Source organism: Esox lucius, chromosome 8, assembly GCF_011004845.1.
Source record: "Esox lucius isolate fEsoLuc1 chromosome 8, fEsoLuc1.pri, whole genome shotgun sequence".
NCBI classification, from domain to species: Eukaryota; Metazoa; Chordata; class Actinopteri; order Esociformes; family Esocidae; genus Esox; species Esox lucius.
The window spans coordinates 3,252,035-3,267,463 of NC_047576.1; the positions used below are offsets into that span (position 1 = coordinate 3,252,035).

Consider the following 15,429-nt stretch of genomic DNA (forward strand, 5'->3'; position numbering starts at 1 on the left):
ACTAATTCCTGCATGCAGCCCTTCTTCCAATTCAGTACCTTGCAAGAAATTCTTTGGGTTAAACTGGATAAAGCCATGAGTACAAGTCGATAGTTTGGATATTTCTCATCACATCTCATCTTCTGGACCATGTTTTCTTGGGGTCTTATCTCTTATACTGGTGTACTACGGTCCAGTTCCATGGTTTCTTCATTCAAGTTGATTCCAGCCCTAAATGCATTATGATTCAATATCATTGAGAGTATCAGCAGGGGTTATCTTACTGGGGTTGCATTATTTACATTTCTTTGATTGAGGATGGCAGCCTATTGGTTAGAGCGCTATTCCAATAACCAAGGGGTTGTTGGGTTCAGTCCTTGGGCCAGAATTTGACAAGGCCCTTAACCTTAATTTAACCTGTAGGCCTCTCTAAACTATGACAACTATTTTAGATCTTTGACTTTCTGAGAGGATTGGTGAAGAGCTGCAATTGTAATGGGACAGAAAGCTACAAAAAGTGGTGATGTTTAACTATAACTGAGTCTAAAACGTATGGTTTTCTCAGAAAATAATTCTGCTTAAGCCAAAGCTTGTTCAGGCTATACGAACTATCCCCAAAAAGCCATTCCCAGTTCAGTGAAAACCATTTTGATGACAGCTGCAACCCGAAGGCTTCGGCACTGACCAATCAACATGCTGCTGAATCAACAAAATCACAGGTCCTTCTATGCCAAGAAAACAGATCATTCCATCTACTGTCTGTCTTAGTGATGGAGGAATATGTTTTGTGCACAGTTGAAGGCTGCCCCTGGGTCGAGTTTCTGACCCAAGGGATGAAAATAAACTATTATTTATTCTGTTACGTTGAAAAAAATAATAATATTGCTCTCTGCTACCTTTTGCTTTACTTGAACCTCTCTCATCTCTCTCTTTCTCTAAGAAGGAATTGTGTGTGTGTGTGTGTGTGTGTGTGTGTGTGTGTGTGTGTGTGGTTGTCCACATTGATTGGGACTATGATTTCAGAACCAATACATTTTGTTTTTGCATATGCTGAAATGGGCAGAGCTGCAGCCCATTTCAGCATATGCCTGAGAGACAGGCCTTTCAATGTTCTTTTCTGGGGCAGAAGTGCGTTTTGTTTCATTATCTGAAAATACAGAGTCCTGAATAACCATGTTGTGACAGGTGATGTGCGGTGATACCGATCAAAACCTATTTGACTACCTTTCCATAATGTGCTGCATCCTGGTAGACCTGAATGGGGCGGTTGTGGTGAACAGAACAGGTGTTACGTTTCCGGGTGTTTGTGACAGCTCATTCCAACTCTCCTAGAAAGCCATCAGAGGGCCCACGACAAGGAGTATAAAAGAGGCGTTTGGCCCCTGAACCTGTGTGCTTTCACAGTAGCTTGCCCAATGTGCCGCTGGAACCCGACCAACGTTAACCCGGTTGGAGAGGTTGCACAATGCGTCGCCCCCTGTAAATCTCAAGGGTCAGTTTGGTCCCATATTTCCTGTTGGCTGCGTTATGCCTGTTAGAAGGCTTTTTAAATAGAGCTTGAACATGCTGTAGTGAACAGACATGTTCGAAAACAATACCAGAGACTTTATAAAGGGCCCTATGACATCTGTGCGCTGAAATAATACAGACATTAAAATAGAATTAACGATATTTTAAATAATTTAACTTAGCAAAGAATTTGCTAAATTTATTTGCCAGTTAGACCATTTTCTCACACGGTCGGACTGGGTGTGTGCGCATACTTCTAATCTTTCACAAAAAAAAGTGGGGGGAAGAGGAGATAATGTTACCCAGGACCCATGGAGGTGCCCAGACATCTGAGCAATCAAAGCATGCAAGTGTAAACAAATCAAATCAATCATAGACGCAAACTGCCAAAATTCCCGCTGTCCCATCACAAACCCCAACAAAACCAACCAAATAAGCAGTCCATGAAGAAATGGTGACCGTTCACACACTTCCAAGTGGAAGTAGAAATTAAATTTCCATTTTCCCTGATGAGAACAAAAGCGGCGACTAGGTAGCAAACAAAGACCATGCTGACTGGGTTTAAGGCTGTCTAATCTGGCCAGTCTAATCTGGCGTCCTTCAAGCCCCGCTGTGCCAGTTTATCTCTCGGGAACCGTTGGTGACATCAGCAGTGAGCCTCAGCCTTTGGTGTCAGTGACATGGAGCTTATGGCACAGATAGGAACACTGCCCAACTTGAACTACCCCATTTCCCCAAAGCCTTAACACTTAGCCACACCGGGCATAAGTGACGAGCCCATCCATGTCCCTTGTTACGTGCCATAATAAATAGCCTCTCTCGACCCTTAATGGAACTTGAAAATGGGGTCACTGGCGATCAAAACAAAATCCTCCAGTTGGGGTTCTAAAATGGATACATAGAAACAGGTGCCCTGTGAGTTCTGGTTCTGGTTCTGGCCAAGCAGTGCAAATAGATGATCGCCATCCACCATGGACACACATAAAAAACGAACGACAAATAGAAAACAGTGTAGGGAGTACCAAAAAAGAAAAAGTATTGCAAACCAAGTGGAAGAATAATCATTTCAGGCTGATAAATAAAATGAGGGTGTTGGCATCTACATGCCTCTCTCCTGACTGAAGCACGGTGCCAACAGCTCCTGAATATCAGCTGACCCCGGACAGGGGAAATATCTTCTGACAATAACCCACCTGGGAATGCCAGACCCGGTACTAGAACCAAACTGGATGACTAAAACTAATAGGGACGTGACAGCAGCGCGTTCTCCGTTCTCCGTTCTCAGCTTGGGAACCGTTAATAGGGTGAGGAAGTGGATGGACCGGTCTCACCCTGGGACTTAATCAGTAGTTTATTGAAAGGCACCTGTTAAAGCCATATGAGCTGTGTTAGAGGAGAACAGCGACCTCGCTCCCCTGAGCTGGTTTGTTCTGCCCTGAGCCCAGCGCCGCCTGCTGGGCCTCCATGCTTCGTCGCCCACCTGCGTAATTGTGGTTGCTCGATGAAATCGGGGGGGTTTCGATTTTGGGGTTCGAGGCTAATGGCCGAATAAAGACCCGGACCACTGGGACTGTAATTAGACTCAGCTGGCAGGTGCGTACGCGTGTGCGTACGTGCACGGAGAGGGCATAATGATTTTGTGTGTGTGTGTGTGTGTGTGTGTGTGTGTGTGTTGGAGAGGGTTGTGATGTGCGTGTGTCTATTCTGAGTGTTGTGGGGGTGTATTGGTCAGTATAACTGATGGGGCCCTGACATGACCACGCCAGCCAATGAATCGGCCCGAACCATTCAGCACACGTTAATGGCGTCACCTCATCCTGTCGCGGTGAGTTATTGTACTGACGGATGTTGTCAATCAGTGACCAGTGTTCTGCCCCCGTCGCAGTCAGTCCGATGACCGAAGAGGCCCTGCTCATGTTACTGACATCCTGGAGCTGAAACACTTTCCCATTGGCCAGGAACCCTGGGTTCAGTTCAATTCTAACATTTCTTGTTAAGTAACTTAGTGGACGCTCCTATCCAGGGCGGCTGCAAATGTTGAATTTATACATTTTCACACTGTTCCCCCATGGGATTCAAACCCACAACGCTGCCAATATGTGCGCTATAAACCGCTCACGGAATGTAGATAATTTTTTTTATAAACTGGAATTTGTTTTAACTGGAACAAATATATATTTTTAATCTTTTCTACATTGTCAACTGTTTGTGTGTTCCTAAATGTGCCTCTGAAGCAGCTTCCTGACTCACTGCATCTGTGGCTTTACATGACGGCTGTTCCAGATGTTGTTGACGTCAGTGTCGCAACATGTGAGCCAATTTAAATCTGCGGTCGCTGCTCACAGACAGGAGACACGCATCCACACACACCCTCTGCCCTTTGATGTGGGAGCAGAGATCAGAGCCTCCCTTCCTTGGCTGTCCACCACAGACAACCACAGTCACTCCTCGCCCTCCTTAAAACCAAATGTTAACCGCTTTGACTTCTCAGCCCCATTAGCCAAGGCTCTTCTCTTCCTCAGTGTACAACGCTTCTCTTCCCCAGTGTACAACGCTTCTCTTCCCCAGTGTACAACGCTTCTCTTCCCCAGTGTACAACGCTTCTCTTCCCCAGTGTACAACGCTTCTCTTCCCCAGTGTACAACGCTTCTCTTCCCCAGTGTACAACGCTTCTCTTCCCCAGTGTACAACTCTTCCTCAATGATAATATGTGGTGGGCCAGATAATACCTACAGCATGTTATTTGCATTCTTCAGATAAACTGAAAATGAAGAACCGCGCCAACACTTCCACTTCAGCTTTTAAAGTCACAATTAGTCCGTCCTTATCATTCACTCTGAGCGAGCTTGACGGAAATGCTAGCTGTTATCTTTTTCTGTTGCCTTTTTATGATTTTGTACAACTTGTGCAAGAGAGCATCACAGTGTGAGTTCCCTTCCATTGGAGTGGGAGCATGTTCACCCCACGCTGAGAGTGCGATAAGAAAGCGTAAGTTAGATGAGGCCCATACCAGCGAGGTCAAGCCGGGACTGCGGTTCTCTGACAGATGGCTTGTGAGGACTAGCGTTAGTGTATTGCTAACACATAGCTAGAGCAGAAACGGAGTCCTCCCCGCTGAAGTTCCATCCCATAGCACCCTCCCGGTTATACTCCATGCTTGGATGCCACAATTCGTCATGACACTGTTCAGTTTTTATGCTATCTTACTTCCTTGCCAGGCAAAGCTGATGGTATCGTAGGAAGTAGTTAAAAGATTAGGTTGTCAATGTATGAATGGGTTGGTTTCAGAGAGCCACTGCTTACCGGAGCTGGTACTAGAGATGTATGTTCCCTTAAAAAATCTCGAGTCCTAGAGAGGAAACCGGAGGGGGGTAAAGAGGCCGATTTCACACCAGCTATAATAGGGTTTAAGTGTATGGGCTTCGGGTTGCAGCCATCTCCAATGACAGGCCCAGATGGGGCCCACCACTGACCTCACCACAGCAGCTTATCTGCCTCTCCCAGTCGTCTGTCAGGGCCCCTCTGACGTCATTGGCCAGGATTGATGGGTGGAATGCGGTGGCATTCTGGTCCCGCCTTAATTTTAATCTGCATACATGGCAGCCTGTGTTTTGCTGTAGGACCCGCTGCTGAACAGGATTGGATTCTCCTGGTTTCCGCTGGAGTAAGTGAAGTCCTGGAGTCTGGGTGGTGGAAGTGGAATTATTCTACATGACTGGTGTGTGTCTGTGTGTCTGTGTGTCTGTGTGTGTCTGTGTGTGTCTGTGTGTGTCTGTGTGTGTCTGTGTGTGTCTGTGTGTGTCTGTGTGTGTGTGTGTGTCTGTGTGTGTGGCTGTGTGTGTCTGTGTGTGTGTGTGTGTGTCTGTGTGTGTGTCTGTGTGTGTCTGTGTGTGTCTGTGTGTTTGTGTGTGTGTGTGTGTGTGTGTGTGTATTTATGAAATATTTTTATGCATGCATCCTCTTAATTTTTTAAGCAATTTTCTTTAAATATGTATACCGTACACATGAATGGAATTATGTAGTAACCAAAAGTGTTAAACAGTGCAAAATTCATTTCATTGGAGTTACCAGCCTCAGAAATTAGCAATTAACTCCACGTCAGATTTCAGCCCAAATAAAAGCTTCACAAAGTTCAAGTAACAGACGTCTCGACATCATCTGTTCAGAGAAGACTGTGTAAATCAGGCCTTTTTTTGTGTGAATCATCTTCTTAATACTAAAGCATGAGAAACATGAGAAATTGACATTAGACTGGGTTAAATCTGTCCTTTGGTCTGATGAGTCAAAATTTGAGATCTTTGGTTCCAACCGCCGTGTCTCTGTTAGGAGTAGAGTGGGGAAACCGATTACCTCTGCAAGTGTGGTTCCCACTGTGAAGCAGGGAGGTGTAACGGTGTGGGGATGCTTTGCTGGTGACACGGTACGCCATACCATCCTGGTTTGTGCTTAGTCGGACTGTGAGTGCTGGTGCGGCTTCAGGTGACCTGGCCTCCACAATCACCCAACTTCATCCTATTGAGATGTTTTGGGATGTGTTGGCCTGCAGAGTGAAGGGGAAGCAGCCAACAAGTGCTCAGCATATCTGGGACCTTCTTCAAGATTATTGGATCCAGAGTTTGAAGAATCTAAAATATCAATATTTTGCTTTCTTTAAAAAAATATATTTTTTAGTTACTACATGATTTCATGTGTGCTATAAAGGTTTTGATGTCTTTACTGTTACTCTACAATAATGGAAAAGAGTAAATGTAAAGAAATACCCCTGAATGAATAGACTAAATGTAAAGAAATACCCCTGAATGAATAGACTAAATGTAAAGAAATATCCCTGAATGAATAGAGTAAATGTAAAGAAATACCCCTGAATGAATAGAGTAAATGTAAAGAAATACCCCTGAATGAATAGAGTAAATGTAAAGAAATACCCCTGAATGAATTGGATAAATGTAAAGAAATACCCCTGAATGAATTGGATAAATGTAAAGAAATACCCCTGAATGAATTGGATAAATGTAAAGAAATACCCCTGAATGAATAGAGTAAATGTAAAGAAATAACCCTGAATGAATTGGATAAATGTAAAGAAATATCCTTGAATGAATAGAGTAAATGTAAAGAAATACCCCTGAATGAATAGAGTAAATGTAAAGAAATACCCCTGAATGAATAGAGTAAATGTAAAGAAATACTTCTGAATGAATAGCTGTGTCTAAACTTTAGACTAGTACTGTGTACACATGTTTTTCTTTGTTTTAATACAAGAGGAAAATAACAGATTTAAAAAAAATATTTGCAGTCAGTTTTTGTTCAGCTACAGTATACTTGTGAACCTGACCCAGACATAAAATTTAGTAAGCAGGTAAAATGGCTTATTAACTTAAACTGCTAATCTGGATTACCATGTTTATGACAGTCCTTTTACATATTCTTAATCCAGTTGTTCAAGCCAGTTCAAAGGTGTGGAAGTTTTGTTGTATTATCATATTAGTTCTTGCAGTGACTGTGCCCACGACTCAGGCATGTCCATGCCTGCTCTGTACCGATTATTCACCTTTTATTCATACAGAGAAATCCACTGAAACCAAGGTATTTTTCCCAGCTGAGCGCTGAACTCAATGGAAACCACGCGCTGAATGCAAATATGACGTACATTAAGAAAGACAAATTGAAATTGATAGTAAAAAGATTCATTCATGAGGAGTTTGAATCTGTGTCTCGGTTCAGACCTTCAGACTACATGTGGTAATGTGTGGACCTCTCTAAGTACAGTAGGTCAGGCTGTGGTGTCTGGAGGGTGGCTCCCTGCCAGTAGGTCAGGGGTTACAGTGAAACATAACAAACAGACAGTGCTCTGTCAACCGCACGTCGCTTCTTACACAAGGACAGCTCATCAGAGCTATATTTGAAACGCAGATATGCAGTTGTTGTTGTACACTTTGGACATTCATACATGATAATGTTTTACGCTGTGAGGTTAAACGTTTGTGGTTGTTTGCGTAACTTGGAGAGCATGTTTTGATGCAGTGGCAGTGTTTCTTCCCGATTACGCCACAGGTGCTGGACCTGATGAGAGTAATAGTTGTTAGCCCACCTAAAACATGTCTTCTAGACTGGCCACAAAAGCATAAGGGACAAAGAGCTCTATACAGGCTAATTTACTAAGCAACAGCAACAGTTAACTTTGGAGTTTGTCCTTTTCAACTTGTGTTGTTAGTCTTACTTATTAAAATGTGTTGAAATGGTGATAGTGTGTACTATTGCCTAATATTAATGTTTTAATTGTGTTTTCATACGTTTGAATGTACTGAAAAAATTGCAATATTAGTTATATTTTTTTAATAGCAATAATAGCAAGATATGAGTTGTTTTATGATGCTCCCCCTGTTATGCCTGTGTGGACTAATAGAGTTGAATTGGACTGAATGCAATTGACCAAAAAGAGGACATAACTGAGACTATCTGAGGGGGTGCTGTTTTTGTTCTGATCTTCCTTTGCTCTTTACCAATCTCCTTACCTAAGAATATGATGTAAAATCTAATATACCTTCTCAACCAGTTGGTTTGTAGATGTACGCACACACACTGAGATTTACACCCATGTACGTACACACACACACACACACACACACACCAAAACAGGTCTCCTCATCTGTTGCTCTACATTTTTTGCTTTAATCCCTTATTTCCTGGTGTGTAAGTGCCCCTGAAACATTGTAGAGACAAGCACATACACACACTTTGATTGTCATAGGTTGACGAAGCCCCCAGAGCTGGTTCTCACGCCACGCAGAAAGACAAGAGAAAGAGAGGGATTTGGCATTTGACTCCAGGCGCTGTCTCATCCTCTGGAAGCCCATGATTGGCGGCAAACATCTGCCTCTGGCTCAGAACAGTGAATGTCCCTTCAGATTGCTGGGGTTCCCATGAGCACTGGAGTGCTACTCAGCTAATGTCAATCACAGGACACAGGCCTCGCTCTGGTCCGTTTGGGAAGGAATGGCCTCATCCGACTTACATACTGTATTTACTAGCTGAGGTTTTCTCCTTATGGGTTAATAAGAGCTTTCAAACGACGTGTCGTCGGCACACAGGTCCTCTCTTCCTTCTATTCACTGATTAAGAGCTGTAGTTGGGGGACGACCTCTGACCTTCATATCTTTTCTTCCTCCATCTGAGAAACAGACCTGAAAGCTTCTTTTGAGTTTTCTCTGAATCATAACCCTTTTACCCAGGAACTAATGGATTGGCTCCCAGATCAGAGGAGGCTTGAAAACAGGGAGGGCTTGTGCTTGCATAGATAAGATGGCATTTCAATGACTTAGTTCCTGTTGAGTGAAGGGATTTACTGCGGTGATTTGTCTGTACTGTCGATGTGCCAGGGTTTAGGTTCTTATTGTCATACAGTATTTACTGAGGTGATTTGTCTGTACTGTCGATGTGCCAGGGTTTAGGTTTCTTATTGTCATACAGTATTTACTGAGGTGATTAGTCTGTGTTGTTGTTGTGCCAGGGTTTAGGTTCTTATTGTCATACAGTATTTACTGAGGTGATTAGTCTGTATTGTTGTTGTGCCAGGGTTTAGGTTCTTATTGTCATACAGTATTTACTGAGGTGATTAGTCTGTATTGTTGTTGTGCCAGGGTTTAGGTTCTTATTGTCATACAGTATTTACTGAGGTGATTAGTCTGTATTGTTGTTGTGCCAGGGTTTAGGTTCTTATTGTCATACAGTATTTACTGAGGTGATTAGTCTGTATTGTTGTTGTGACAGGGTTTAGGTTCTTATTGTCATACAGTATTTACTGAGGTGATTAGTCTGTATTGTTGTTGTGCCAGGGTTTAGGTTCTTATTGTCATACAGTATTTACTGAGGTGATTAGTCTGTATTGTTGTTGTGCCAGGGTTTAGGTTCTTATTGTCATACAGTATTTACTGAGGTGATTAGTCTGTACTGTCGTTGTGCCAGGGTTTTGGTTCTTAATATCTTACAGTATTTACTGTGTGAATTTTTGTTAAGATCTTTCTTGAGCAGTCATGCTAGTTCTCTTCCATACTGCAGTGTTCAGTAGAGTGTTTCTGGGACGTTTATAAAAAATAAACATTAAGGGAATTATAAACTATTACAGAAAACTCTTTGTGGAATATGTCCCAGACCACTCAAATGATATGGAGTTTTATGTCATTTAATCTGCCAACCTGATGCTACTGCCGTCGTGTTGCTAATCAAACACTGTGTCAAAATAGAAACAATAAGCCCTTAGAGTTTCACTAAATTCTTCCTGTGAGGTATGAACAAATTAAATTAAATTTAGAATTGACGCTAATCCTGTTGGTTGCGCGTGCCTGTGTGCGCGTGCCTGTGTGCGCGTGCCTGTGTGCGCGTGCGTGCGTGTGCGAGTGTGCCGCTGGTGGTCCGTTACAGGGAGGTCCGTCTCCCATGACTTGTGACGTTAATCCAGACTTTGAGAGGGGAGATGAGACGCCGGCTGACGTCAGAGTCTGAGAATAATGACAAAACCAAGGTCACAGCCACCATCGGTTCCGATGCATTTTAGAACCAAAAACACCACAGAAATTCTCAGCAGAACGTCAGATTTGGTGCCCTGTTTGCATGCCTGGTAGTTTTGCCATCCTTCGTGTTGCATTATCAGATGAAAAAGTCTTGGTAACAACTCACCTTTTCTGTGGCTCGCATTTCAGATTCACATACTTCAGTTGGTGGTCACATTGCTAGGTGCCCTGTGTATGGAGACACTGGCATGCTGGGCAACAGGCACCGACTGGACTGGCCAACAGAGTGAGGAGATTCCCTTCTGTCCCCAGTAGATGGCACTAGCTGATGGTAACATGTTTACAGCTGAGGGAACTAGCGTTAGCAGGAGAAGCGACCATCGAGGAACACTTGGTCACAGTCTTACGAGCCCAGGTATTTCCTGGTTGTGTTTCTTGAGAATAAGCCATTCCCAGACGAAGCCAAAATAAGTGTCTTCGTCCGCTGCGCTGCGTTATTTATGGAATTGGGAGTGTTGTTGCCTCATGCTAGAGTTGGGAAGGAATTCACCCGAGTCCATTGGTGCACCCCGACTTCTCCAAGCCTCTGGATATGGGGGTGTGGGGGGGGTTCTCAAACATCATTTCATGTGGGTGACTTTTTCAGTTTTCTTGGGTTGTGGTTCTCTTTTGTGAGCTGTTTTATGTGAAGAGTGAGAGGTTTGTCAAGTGCGATCCAGTTATCTCACACGAAGACATGCAGTGGTGACGTTAGAATAGCCCTGTTACCTTCAGACGGTGTACCCCATATTCTGGCTCCATGTACTGTAGTATATACTGAACACTGACAGGAAGCAGTGGTGAACATTTTAGAACAATTTAACTTGTTTTTATTATTATTTAATTCAAAAAGTTGGCTGCTTTACAAGCCTATATTTAATTCTCTATCCTAAAGCATATAAAAAAGAATGCTGTGCTGTGTCATTGAGCAGCATGAAATGAGTATGTGTGAAAGGTGAGAAACCATTTCTTCCCTCCACCTTGTGGTTTATTTATAGACCCGCTGTGCCCACCCCTCAGCTGGACAGAGCTATTCATAGCTGCTGACGTCATTGGCTCTGTCGTGGAGGCCATCCCAGCGTCAGAGCTGGCCCACATTGCCTTGAGGGAATGTATCATTGAGTAAGGTGTGAGGGGGGGGGGCTGGGGGGAGGGGAAATGTGGCGAACCCCGACACTGACGCTTTTATACGGCAACCAATCAGATGGCTCTCTCGGTTCCTCGCTCTCATTGAGGATGTATTACATTGGATTCATGCTTCATCAGATGCCCCTGTTGCTGGACTGCCGAAGCCAGATAAAAGTAGATGCTGCGTGAGACAATTTCAGTATTGGGGAGAATAAAGGACGCTGCGTGTTTTGCAACATTCCTTGAACAATTAATTGTATCTTATCAACATTATCATTGTTGCATTCCCGTATGAACACTTCTCTTAGAAGGCCACTGTGAGAGGGGACTGTTATTGCATGTTTCTGAGGCCCCTGTAAGAACCTCAGATGCACCTGGCCTTCCAGATGTCACTCAGAGACATGCAACACAAGTTCAAATGAAACTCTGGCACGTTACATTGTGCTTGCGAAAGGTCCTCTGTTTCCCCAAAGTGTGGAGGAAAAAGAATTTGAAACATTTGGTAATTATTAAGAGGTCTAAGTCAGGGTGGAGGATACGTACGGTATGGGGAGGAGAACGCTTGGGCTTTAGCCAAATAATAATATGACACCAGCCATGGCAGCATTCAGTATGTTTTGGGCTCTGCACTCCAACATGTACTCCAGACAATGATAGGCTATTATTAGAACCCATCTCCACCTGACCTTGCAGCGGCGACTTGCATACTAACACACCAGCTGACCTGGGACAGCGCTTCTGGGACAAATCCGTTGCTGATAGAGAAGACTCTTGGAATCAATGTGTCTACAGAACCCCATAGAACAGGTAGTAAATCAGCCTGTGGGGGGAAATATATTGTTGTGTAAACGACTTTCGGCTTCCTGTTCTTCCCTCTCCAATCTCCCAGCTGTCTGACTCCATTCTTCAAATATGAAACAGACATTTCCAGAATACACCATTAAACAACCCCAGAATACACCATAACACAACCCCAGAACACACCATAACACAACCCCAGAACACACCATAACACAACCCTAGAACACAACCCCAGAACACACCATAACACAACCCCAGAACACACCATAACACAACCCCAGAACACAACCCCATAACACAACCCCAGAACACAACCCCAGAACACACCGTAACACAACCCCAGAACACACCGTAACACAACCCCAGAACACACCGTAACACAACCCCAGACCACACCATAACACAACCCCAGAACAAACCGTAACACAACCCCAGAACACACCATAACACAACCCCAGAACACACTGTAACACAACCCCAGAACACACCATAACACATCCCCAGAACACACCGTAACACAACCCCAGAACACACCGTAAAACAACCCCAGAACACACTGTAAAACAACCCCAGAACACACCGTAACACAACCCCAGAACAAAACGTAACACAACCCCAGAACACACCGTAACACAACCCCAGACCACACCATAACACAACCCCAGAACAAACCGTAACACAACCCCAGAACACACCATAACACAACCCCAGAACACACTGTAACACAACCCCAGAACACACCATAACACATCCCCAGAACACACCGTAACACAACCCCAGAACACACTGTAAAACAACCCCAGAACACACTGTAAAACAACCCCAGAACACACCGTAACACAACCCCAGAACAAAACGTAACACAACCCCAGAACACACCGTAACACAACCCCAGAACACACCGTAACACAACCCCAGAACACACCATAACACAACCCCAGAACAAACCACTGGTGTCCATCCTTAACCGGGCGTGGAGACCGGTTCCCCCAGTCAGCCTCTAGGTTGACTGTGGATTGTTCACCATGCTGTTTTTAGGTGCCGGTCAGGGTACAGAGTTTGATAGGTGTGTTAGTGCTGCCCCCTGGCCCTGACAGCCTACGTATGTGATGAAGTCAGTCCTGACGCTGGTGTGATCTAGTTAAAGAGATGGCGTGTAAATGTGGTAACTCCTAAAGGCCTGCTATCCTTGGATCAGCTCTTCTTTTATAGTCGATACACTGTGCATCAAAATAGAGGCAGGCAGAGATTGGCCAATGTGTTTTTATTTATTTTTTATATTATGACGTCTTGACCTCTGTTAACCCCGTCCTCCCCTAATGTCCTCCCCTAATGTCCTCCCCTAGTGTCCTCCCCTAGTGTCCTCCCCTAGTGTCCTCCCCTAGTGTCCTCCCCTACTGTCCTCCCCCTCTTCTTGACGTCGATATCCGTGACCGTTTTCTGCTATGACAGTGTCTCTCTGCTGAAAATACCGCCTAGGACGCGTATAAGACGAAGTCTAACCCCTCGGCTCCCCCGTCTGTCCTCCTCAGTTTTGATGTGGAGAATGGGCTTTCGGTGGGGCGCAGCCCCCTGGACCCCCAGGCCAGTCCCGGCTCCGGCCTGGTCCTGCAGGCCAACTACCCACACAGCCAGCGCCGTGAGTCCTTCCTGTACCGCTCCGATTCGGACTTCGACCTCTCTCCCAAAGCCATGTCCCGGAACTCCTCCACAACCAGCGAGCTGTAAGTACCGTGCAGCCCTACGTCTGACCCTTGACCCCTTATCCAGGCCCTTTTTCTCCCTGTCTCTCTCTCTCCCTCTCTCTCTCTCCTCCGTGTTGCTCCTCAATCTCCATCTTTGGATTCTCTGTTGAGAATCCCCCCCCCACCCAAATTAAGTGTAGACGACTTTTTATTTTTATTGTTTGTTTATGGGAGTCTGTCTGTTTCCCTGTGTCAAGTCTGGTTTAGTTACTGGATTCTACCTCTGTCTTTTAAGGGAAGAGGGCTTGAAGCACTGGGAGGTCGGTTGGCTGCCGCGGTGAGAGATGTTTGTGACAAATGGTTTCTATTTGACCTCCCCTTTTAAGGGCTGCGCACCACTGTGTTTGCATATTTAAAACGCTTCCTGCTCTTAACCAACCCCATCACCTCCCCTGCCACCACAAGCATTCCCTTTAACTCCCAAACCCATCCCAAAAGAGAGACGCTGAGCCTACTACTGTTTGTGCTGTGTGAGGCCTGATGTCAGTGGAGAGGCTCATCCCCCAACAACGCAACACGCAACCAGCACAATAAAGAACACAGAACTCTGGGTGTTCCGGCTTCGTTCGGGAAGGTCACAGCGTTTGTCTCTCGCAATGTTACTGTCATGGCGGGGCGTGGGGTCACAGTGTTTGTGTCTTGTGTCAGTATTGCCCATTCAAGGCATTGATTTTGCTTTCTTCACCTGTTCTGTTGAAGGTTTAGCATCTAACTCAGTGTCTCTCTTTACTTCAGACATGGAGAAGACATGATTGTGACGCCATTTGCACAGGTCAGTGCTACGCTCATGCTTTTCCTCTGTAGACACTAACATTCCTTGTTACTGTGAACAGTGAGCCAGTGTTCTGAGCCGCTGTGTAAAACCATGAAGACACAGATTCTTGTTTTTAAGAGGTGGAAGGCTGTTTTTTTTTTTCTCATCTTTCAAACTACACGCATGAAGATGTACAGTCCCGAACAATTTGTTCTTGAAACACTTGCCTGCTTTAATAACTTTTCTTTATCGCAATGAAAGCCATCATTGAAATGTATACAGCAATATAGTTAACAATCTAGTCTGTTAAAAACAACGTTGTTGGAACGGACATTAAACATAAAATGTACAGACTAGATTGTCAACTATATTGTCTTACGTAGTTCAAAGATTGCTTATATTTAGAAAAACGAAATCTGAGTTAGCGCTGCTAGCATAATATCCTGCTGCTAGGAGAACGGTAATGAAGCCTCGTATGGCCGTCACTATGCTTTAATATTGTTTTGACGCCACCTGTGAACCAGTGATATTACGCCAACACAGACCACTAACCTTTACTGGAACGGCCAGTCTAGTAGCCCTTTGTGTGTCGTGGTTACATTCCGTGCCGATGTAGAAGCATCTGTCCAACCCTTCAGGGTTCAGGAAGTACAATCCCTTTCACCATGGTGACGGTTAGATTTCGGAACATGAAGGCACGTTTCAGTGTGTCACCACTGTTCATACATAATGGATGCTTGACCTGCACACGTTCTACACAGATTCATTAAACTGGTCCCAGGTAGTGCGGTAAAGCCAAACTGAACGTTATAACGATAAGGGAAGGCAATTCGGCACAACCAGATCTGCGACCAGGCTACAGGGCTGTAGGGAGAAATCAGTCAGACTCCTACTGTCAGTGTATTGCCTTGGGGACAGACATGGCTCCAGTTAAAATCTGCACCCCAAACACGAGTGTGCTGAA

The 15,429-nt window shown here is 44.7% G+C and overlaps 1 protein-coding gene across 8 annotated transcripts in view; it reads left to right on the forward strand.

Annotated features, from left to right (window-relative positions):
- pde4cb (phosphodiesterase 4C, cAMP-specific b) overlaps window positions 1-15,429 on the forward strand; it is a 67,364-nt gene that overhangs the window by 38,417 nt on the left and 13,518 nt on the right. For 7 of the 8 annotated variants that reach the window (XM_034293696.1, XM_010897501.4, XM_010897503.4 and 4 more), the window contains 3 exons: window positions 13,499-13,690; window positions 13,947-13,988; window positions 14,447-14,483. In XM_034293696.1, coding sequence (XP_034149587.1) covers window positions 13,499-13,690; window positions 13,947-13,988; window positions 14,447-14,483 — 271 coding nt within the window. The remainder of the gene's footprint in view (window positions 1-13,498; window positions 13,691-13,946; window positions 13,989-14,446; window positions 14,484-15,429) is intronic. The other variant, XM_034293697.1, reaches the window with a different exon arrangement.